Genomic DNA, 10,056 nt, shown 5'->3' with positions numbered 1-10,056 from the left:
CATATTCCTTATATTAGTATATATGTAAAAGTTAACAGTTTTGTAATTACATATTCCTTATATTAGTATATATGTAAAAGAAAATTTCCCGCTACCAGATGTTACCTGAAATTCAAAATATTTTTTAATATGATAAATGGAAGCAGATCTAATGCCACTGGATCTAAATTAACGAAAATGTCAACTTATAGTAATTATTCATGGTTTCAACTTGTAAGTGACCAAGAATTATAAAATCATTTACTGTCTTTCCATTTTTCACTTTATGTCTTTCTACTACTAATCGATTTGACAGTAGTAAAAATCCTCATTCAATATATTCCAATGCTGTCAACAAATCATATATATTTTATTTTTTATTTGTGAACAGCTTTTTACAATATTAATAAATAACTTCGAAGCTTATTATGACATGTTATCATCATCAAAATCGTTTTTAAATCTCAAAATAATCAGGTCTAGAGTTGATAATAATTTATAATTTGTCACTTGTTCACATACCGATATCAAACGTTTTACCTACTCTACACAAGAAACAAATTAGGTTAACACGAGTTGTTTTTTGTAACAGTTCTTGTGTAACAGCTAATCAGAATTACAACCCTAAATATTACTGTAAAGCTGTCTAGATCTAGATTCATAATTTGAAAATTCGAGCAACAGTTACCATGTTCTTCTAATAGTCTAATAAAAAGAAAAGATAAAATATAGCTCATACAGACAGATATTTACCATACTTGTTTACTATAATCGGAAGCTTTTACACAGAAAGAAGTAAAATATGATATTGCAAACAGTACTATTACCAAAATCAATATTCCATTTATCCACAGTGGTATAGTGTAACGACGTAACTTGTAACACACGTACAGATAATGTCTGTTTTCTTCCTGTAATAAGCGTGACGTGCAAAGATTTATCTCCACTATACATTTTGTTATATTCGACATTGTAAACATTACCTACCTAATATAATTCTTGAAGCAATAGTAAACGAACATAATACATAAATAGTATATCAGTATCATTCGATTCTAGAACGTAACACTTTCAATTCCATCCACACAGCGACAGTAAAGCGATCTATGTAATTTTATATTATACAGGCGGCGTAATTATTATCATTTTAATGTGTATAAGAAACATTTAATATCAACTTACTGTATAAATGTGGCACATCCGACATTATGTTATCGTATCGAAGAGACACGTGCAATACATCCTGTTTTACATAAATGGCACATCCAGATTTTTACCCAGACTAACAACACTAGTACGTGTACGTCAGTTGACATTGTAAACACGGCACGACTAAACGTTTCGATTCTTCAGCTTTCTAGCATCTATTGTCACTGGTACATGTATAGTAATGCATTAGATATCATACAAACGTTATGTTAGTGTTTAACAAATGTGTAATAGCCTTACATAAACAATACTTCAAACGTAACTCACATTACAATAGGGCGGTGTTATTCTATACTCCAAGAACAATACATCCAATGTGTACTGAATATTCAAAAGAAGACCTACATACTATAGAACAACGTGTATTGTTTCTATTACTTCCTGAAACTATGAAGTTGTACGAGAGTTGTTAAATGGTTTTTGACCGGATCCCCACTGAAAACAATCAGTTGTGTTGAAAACGTTGTAGTTCTTCTGAATATCCGGTTCCAAGAATGTCAAAACGTTATGACACTTTATTCATCTTGAAATTCGTTTTATCCTTTTACTGAGTTGTGCTACTTTTACAGGACTGGGATTCCGTAGATCGGCTGTTCTTTCAGGTTTGAGAACCGAATTCTTTCGCAGGCGACAATCAAATTTCAGTAATAACATCTGGTCAGCGGTATCCTGCTTTTTAAAGATTTTTTATGGCGGTTCCATAAATAATTAAAAAGTGAGTAAGAAGTTGTAACAATATGTAACTTACGCATTTAAAAGTAATAAAATCCCGTTAAATAGTACCTGCTTGGCAATTTATTACTTCCAACATGAATAACAACATAAATTTACTATAAGAGCTATCAGGTAATCACATACGCGCGGAACGTATCGTATCTTTCGACACAACACATAAAGCTCTCATAACTAGTATAATATACAGAAAGAAAGTGCAGCTACATGAAATCGTTCGTTTCTACAGTCTCTGGTCATGTAACTGCGTGTCTCGCGATGTCCTTAACGCGCTATCCAAATATTTTATATTTAACGTGAAAGCATGAGAAACCCATTATCTGACACAGGAGCTGTTACAAAGTTGTAATGGAGTGACACAGAACCTAGATAACATACACAGATACTCACAAATATATACATCCACTATTTATTTCACTTCCTTAATTAATTTGGAAAATAGCCTCTGAACGTCTCTCCAAGGTACTTCGATCTTCCTACTTCAGAGATAACTACATCAAAGTTTAAGAAGCCGCTCACATTCCACTATTTGATCTGGAAGTTTGAAAATAGTTTAGAAATTAGAGAAAATCATGATATTCGCAGTAAGGTAGAGGAAGACACTCAAACTCATAAGAGCGCATCTCTGTCTGCATGATAAAGCTGAAACTCAGCGGGTGATCCGTTTGAAGTTTGAGTAGCACAGCTGATACGAGTCACAGACGTATTGAGCGAACGAAGCTTGTCATTCATTTCATAATCTGCAAAACAAAATACAACTTGTACTCTCATTTCATGTAATCAAATATACGAGTACTAAAGGTTTATAAGGTGTATTTTTATATACTGTAAACTTAGGGAAACTTATGTGTATTGAAAAATGCATATTTTCACTTTTATTCAGTATACCTTGCAATATTTGTTCTCGAGAAAAACTATAGTACAGCTACTACTTGAGTATGTTATTTTCGTCTTCATTTTTGGGCGCCTAGCAATAATAATAATAATAACAATAAGATCCGAAACGGCTGTATATTGGTGCCTAATACTAACCACCTCAACTTGCTCTTGATCTTTAACTCATTATCATCAAAGATGAATTAACTGCATTTTTACTGGTTTGTGAGATATTGTGTTGAATAGGTAGACACGCAGACTGTAGCAATAAAAAACGGGAAGGTTTCACCATAACGCTAATAGCATGAATATTTACCAAACAGCGACAAAAAAAATTGGTCACTCTTCATAAAAGAAAGAATTAATAAGAAATAAGTCTCCCGGATTATTTTATATTATTGTATTTAGCTAATGGTAGTTAATATGTCGAAGACATTGAAACTGTACAATTACATTAGGTAAAAACTTTTGGCTCAGGATTGTACTGCAGCAAAATTTAACATTTGCAAGTGGAAACTGAGGAAATGCTAGATAAATTAACAGATGTTAAGCCTACATTATGCCCGTTAGTGCGATATTACGCACCATAACATTCATAGGTAATATGAGGATATAGTGGTTACTGCTGTAACATTTTATCTATACTAAAGAACTACTTTATCAACAAGAAATCCCTACATTGTATTTTTGATTATCGACTTTCTCGCTCTCCTACCCTCTGGTGGGAAACATATCATAATGATAATGATACATAAAAGTCACAGAAACATATAATTTTATACTTTGTTGAATCATTTATCATATCAAATTATTTTTTGGTATCGTAGCTTCATATAGTTTCCAATCACTGCCACAGTATTACGTCATGAAAAACGATTCACTGATATTGAGTTACCATAGTGGCGCCAACTTAATGATCAGTAAAGCTAAAATGTGAATGAAATATCATTAAGATAGCATTGAATTTCTATAGGTTCGTCGACATATTCACAGGGTATTCCAACCTTAACGGACGTTAGAAAAATCAATTCATTATAATTGGATTATTTTATCATTTCTGTTTTACAAAAAGAAAAAATGTGTTTCTACTGACGAAAACTTTTTTGTCGCGTTTTGGAGTCATAAAGAAGTTTTGGAAAATATATGTGAAATAAAAAATCTTCACCACGCTTCACTAAAGTGTAATTTTTTTTCATGTGTTGGACGGGCACGGAGGTCCCAAGTCAGCGCCGTTATACCGCTGGACATACACTGTTCTTCCGAGTGTCCCCGTCCCACTAAACATGCTCGCCCTTTCAGCCGTGGAAGCGTTATAATGTGTCGGTCAATCACCCTATTCGCTGGTACAAAAATAGTCCAAAAGTTGGCGGTGGGTGGTGGTGATGACTAGCTGCCTTCCTCTAATTCTTCACTGCTAAATTAGGGAGGCTAGCGCAGATAGCCCTCGTGTAGCTTTGCGCGAAATTCAAAACAAACAAACAAATCTTCCAAGTGTGGGTGCATTTTTTAGGAGTAACAGTCAATCTCGTTATTCGGTTTAAAGCTACATAAAAACGCTGTAACGACGGATGTTGTTGGCCACTCTGTTTTCTTCACATCTTTTTATTGGTGACAGTTATACCTGAAACCCAGGGATCACTGATGTGGCCATTTCTCCCATATGGACAAAAGATGCCACTTTGAAATTACTAATATTATCACCACAACTATTTGAATATTGTATTTTTTATAATATCCATCAAAAACGTTTTTGAAGTTTCACATAACAAAATACCATCTACTTTTTTTTTTACGTATAGCTGGAAAGAACCTATGTTTTAAAAACGGTTTCATTCCGAACAGCATTAAGCATAAGCCTTCAATGGAATTGTCCTTATTTCAAATTATCTAACAAACAAATGATAAATAAATTAGTGAGCGCTAATAAACATTTCGATCCACAAAATTTCTGTATGGTAAGTTTTGAAAAATTAATATTTATATTGTATTACAAAAACAGAAATATTAAGTGTAACAGAATTAGCTTATGTTCGACTGAGTTTAGCTGTTATTCATTGATAATAATTTACTCCATGCTAGTCACATTTCAACTGTAAGCTCTATCCAGGCTGATAGATTTCAGGTTACAGGAATGAAGTGTGGTACGTAGATGGTAAACAGAATACTGACAGTCGTAGTCAGTGCATTTCAAAGGAAAACCATAAAGTTCAAACTATGTATGGAATATGTAATATCATAATATCAATACAAACCACCTAGATTTTACACATAAGTAGTTAGGCTTACCGCAAAATGGTGATTACTTATTGCATATATATATATTGCAAAAGCACGCATAACAAATGAACATAATGCTAAGGTATTTAAAACAACAAGATACTTTGATTTCTTAAGATTTTTTTGTAACAGGATATGGCTATTTTGCTCACCCACAAAAGCCACATTAAATATGTCGTATGAATCGTTTGTTCGTTTAAGAATTTTCGCGCAAAGCTACATAAGCAATGTCTACGCATAGCCGTTCCTACTTTTGAGTTGACAGGCTAGAGGCAAAGCCGCTAGTCAACAGCACCTACCGCCAACTCTTACGCTACTTTAATCGAATAGCGAGATATGTTACAGTGCACTCACGGTCCAAAAGTACGAAGCGCGTTTTAGCAGAAACGGGAGGCGAACCATTAATCCACATATTCATAGTCTGGGCTTCGATCGGTATAGCATGAATCGTAAACTATATATAATTTGACACAATGTAACTAAACAATTAATTACATATGCCCAAATACACATTCAATTTTGACAGATGGTTTTTAACAAATTTCTCCAGTTTATTAACAGATATACTCGAGAAAGCTTACAATGAATCCCCCACCTGTCTTCACTGTTAGAGCGGCTGTATTGTTTGTTTGTTTGTTTCTAAATTTCGCGCAAAGCTACACGAGGGCTATTTGCGCTAGGCAACTTTAATTTAGCAGTGTAAGACTAGAGGGAAGGCTGCTAGTCATCTCCACCCTAGCCAACTCTTGGGCTACTCTTTTACCAATGAATAGTGGGATTGACCGCCACATTATAACGCCCCCACGGCTGAAAGGGCGAGCATGTTTGGTGTGACGGGATGCGAACCCGCGACCCACAGATTGCGAGTCGAGCGCCCTAACTACCTGGCTTTGCCGGGCCTAGAGCGGCAGTAGTACGATACAGGTAAAAGTAAATGCACACATGACCTTGATACTAGCAGTGATAAAAACGTGTTCTCGCTGGTTAATATTGCTTATGCTGATTAAAACACACGTATCTCGTGAAAAGTCAGCAAGACATTTACTGTGAAAATTTTTATAATCATATATTTTTAGCAAAACCACTTAGATGATGACTTCAATAAGGAAATTAATTTGTCTGATAATTTATATTAAAATATATAATTAATTATATATATGGCATTTCACATTCATTTGTAGAAATTTAATCAATTCCTAAAAATGAGATCAGTGTCATGTAAGTCCCCCGTTGGGACAGCGGTAAGGCTTCAGTTTTACAATGCTATAATCAAGGATTTCGATTATCCTAGGTGGGCGCAGCAGGTAGCCCGATGTGACATTGCTATAAGAAAAAAACGAGTATGGAGGATTAGAATAAAAAAATGCATTAATTTTAAAAGTTCTGTCATCAGATCCAATAGTTATCTCTTATCTCTTCACATGTAACTAATTCATGTATTTTTTTCATAGAGAGATTTGGAAAAAAACTTCTACGAACACCCACCCCATCCCGAAAAAAGAACAACAACAAAAACAAACAAATAAAACACAAAAGAACACGACGTTAAATTACTCTATGTAAAATAGGCCTAACAGGTGTCACAGCTGTATCTTAAAAGTGACTCACAGTTCAATAAGTTAATTTTATTTTCCGAAGAATTGAGAAAGTGGCAGAAAACATTTTGTAGATGTTGTTAAGTTCACTTTGTGCTTACTAACGTTACAACATACCAATATATATATCCATAGGTAACACGAGATTATAGTGGTTGCTGCTGTAGTATTTTATTTATATTAAAGAAATAACTTACGAACAAGAAGTCCTTACCGTCAGATTGTGTGGCCGATTCAACTCTTGCTGATGACGAAATAATTAAAGTGTTATTCTTTAAAGTTCCACATTTATTCTGAGGCATCATTGACTGGCGAATGTTTTTTTCTGGATGTAGAAGTAGAATATACAGTTTGGGAGTAAATAAGCATACTAGGGTTACCGTAGAGCTAAGACTAATGGCTACTGACATTGTAGTGACGTTAAGAGCCACGTGCTCAGCTGTGGAGAAATAGATCGGCACAAAAGCCAGCCATATAATACACGTGGTATACATAGTGAAACCTATGTACTTGGACTCGTTAAAGGCTTCTGGAATCTTTCTAGTAAGAATGGCGTACACGGTACAGATGAGAGTTAAAGTAATTGGATAAGCGAAAGCTACCATATAGCTAGCATTAATAGAAGCTGCACATACCACGTGATTATCTTCTCGTGTTGGATAATGGTGAATCGCCCGAGGAGGCGTGAAGGCTAGCCACACGGTTGTAATCGATATCTGGACACCGATCAGTGCTCCACAGATGACCAGTTGGGATTTAGGGCTGATAAAACTTGGCCTTCTTGCGCTTCGTTTACCGGCTTTGAAAATCCGAGAAATTCTGTTGGTTTTAGTCAGAAGTGCACTGTAAACAACAGCGAAGCACAAACCGATACCAGCTTTCTGTGCGCCGCAGATGAAGTTTGTCGGCTTTTGTACCAACATGTACGTCATACCGTAACACATTAATATACCGGCCAAAAGGACGTAGCTAAGCTCTCGACCAGACGCCCTGACTACAGGAGTATCATTGTAACGAATAAATACTAAAATCACAAACACTGTGACGGAAATTCCTGTTGTTGAGAAAGCAAGCGCTCCAATGGCCCAATAACTATCTGGACTCATGTACAGCTCTGGAATGGCGATGCAATCTTCGTGGTTGTAGTCTGGGAGGAAACCCAAAGGACACTCCACACATTGAGTTTCCGAGAGGAGTACTTGGTATTTTGTACAGTTGAAACAATGCCAGCAGCAGTTTTCCCCTTCTACAAACTTTTTAGCTTGCCCTTTTTCGCAAGGGTCACTACAAACTGACGAGGGCATAGCTTTTTCATACAGACGAAACTGTATTTGAGAGAGGTTGAGGGTCAATTGACCATCTCGGTATTCGCCAACTCGAACCCATTGATAACTTGTTGGTTTCACCTGTTTGAAATGAATGATATTGTAACGAGCTGGTCCGTCCCCATTTTTGGAAAACTCGAACTCGTCCTTACTCAGGCCTACAAGTTAGTAATAACAAAACAGTCAGATGAAGTAAAATTAAATGGGCGAATGTCAGGAATTGATTAATATTTAACTCTCTGTAACTAAATCTCTAAACATAAAGATTACCTGAGCTTACTACTACGAACTACGTCACTGTTCTTGTTAGCTCATGATAACGAAAAACACGTAGGATGAAAAGATTAGTAAATCACATTTAAAAACCCGATAGAAATCCTTGCACTTTCAACAGGTAGACCTGTGTACCAAAGAAAAAGGCATCATTCTGTCTTTGTCATTTATGAAGACAAGAAGCACCTGTTGAAAGAGCTAGGGTTTTATTGTTTATTTAAAAGCTGTTTGCAAATCCTTTGACGCGAAGAATCTGGAATAAGCTAGATCAGTCTAAAACTGATATATGTAAACTATTATCTGTATTTTAGCTTAACGCTTTAGTTACAAAACATTCTTAATTTGTTTACCCAATATAAAATTTAAATCTGTAATTATTTGCAATAAGAATGATAAGAAAAATTTAACTATTAAGCAGTACTTCACCGTCTGAAGTATCAGGAACTATCAGTTAAAGCAGTTTCGTGTTCTCTGTAAATGTAGTTGCTGGTAGTCAAACAGTTTCTACTTTTTACTCAAACAAAAAAGAAACGAATATAAAACCATGAGAATTCAATCTGAGTTTTGGTTATATGTTTAAAAATATTTTATTTATTTGTTGTTAAGCACAAAGCTACACAATTGGCTATTTGTGCTGTGCCAAGTAAATGGATCGAAGTCCGAATTTTAGCATATAAACCCTCATGTTTACCACTGAGACACTGGAGGGTGTGTAAAATGAAAGGAATTGTTTTTTTTTACCCTTAAAGCATGTTCTGTAGCAAACAAATAGAAAACATTCAGAATGAATGATAACCACTTCATTAGAATCCTTGTGTTATTAAAGTATTTTTGATTTATTGTTATCTGAGTATATATATATATATTTAACACTAGGTTCCAAATGAAAACCACATTGAATATTTGACTGCCAGATATAAATAACAGAGTGCAAACATGTGTTATATACATCCGAATGATCGTTAGGTATGGGTGTTTTATTAATTCGTTTCATTACCTGTAAAGTGTACTTTATACAAGTATTTAAGCAGCTCCGTTCCGTCAATAGGGTTCATCCGCTGACACAGACCAGATTTACCGCCGCACAAGTTTCGATGCATGTCCCGAAAAGCATAGGCGAAACTCAACACAGCATCGCTGACAAATTGGAGTTGTCTTTCAGGTTCGTAGCCGTTACTGTACGTCATTACTTCATCACCAGTACAGTATTTATCGTAATTTTGATTGTAAGGTGTAACGGTACTATTTATCCACTTGCACTGGAAATACTTCTCCCAATACTCTATAAACCACGGATTTCTCTGATTATTTTTCACATTTAAACCGAGAAAATAATCGTCAAAACCTTCCACAGCATGAGCACGAGGTTGCACTGACAACGTTCCTTCTACTTGAAGCTCATTACCATCAAATACGAGGGCACGTGCACTCCAGCCATCACTTCCAATCCACGAGAAGTAACCTGTAACGTTGTTTCTCTTGACAGCCCTCATCACTCCAGCAACCTCTTGATCAGAACCAAAAATGATCACTCCTTCAATAATAAAGATTAGAAAAACATAAATTATATAACGTCCGAATAATCCTAAAAGTCATATTTTGAAATTAATTCAAGAAAATGGATAAAAATAAAGCACGATATATATATACGTGTGTACAAACTTTTCAAACATTCACTGTTTTGGTATATTCAAAGGTGATCAGTCTTAATTATAGTCGAGTTTTTAATACAACGAAATTCAAATAAAGGAAATATATATGCAAAGATTTCATTGCAAAATGAAATACAA

General features: G+C 35.1%; 1 protein-coding gene across 3 annotated transcripts in view; it reads right to left on the bottom strand.

The window, feature by feature from the left end:
* Positions 1-380: 380 nt before the first annotated feature.
* The window catches only part of LOC106464875 (metabotropic glutamate receptor 8-like), a 37,787-nt gene continuing 28,111 nt past the window's right edge, over positions 381-10,056 (bottom strand). The window contains exons 5-7 of one of the 3 annotated variants that reach the window (XM_022392677.1): positions 9,264-9,800; positions 6,866-8,151; positions 381-2,660 (exon numbers count right to left, since the gene is read on the bottom strand). In XM_022392677.1, the coding sequence (XP_022248385.1) occupies positions 2,649-2,660; positions 6,866-8,151; positions 9,264-9,800 (1,835 nt within the window). In that variant the 3' untranslated portion in view covers positions 381-2,648. The remainder of the gene's footprint in view (positions 2,661-6,865; positions 8,152-9,263; positions 9,801-10,056) is intronic. The other 2 variants (XM_022392676.1, XM_022392675.1) reach the window with 2 other exon arrangements.

The sequence above is a fragment of the Limulus polyphemus genome, unplaced genomic scaffold, assembly GCF_000517525.1.
Source record: "Limulus polyphemus unplaced genomic scaffold, Limulus_polyphemus-2.1.2 Scaffold1768, whole genome shotgun sequence".
Taxonomy (NCBI): domain Eukaryota; kingdom Metazoa; phylum Arthropoda; class Merostomata; order Xiphosura; family Limulidae; genus Limulus; species Limulus polyphemus.
Note: the sequence above shows the minus strand (reverse complement) of the source record. Positions and strands in the feature narration are given on the sequence as shown.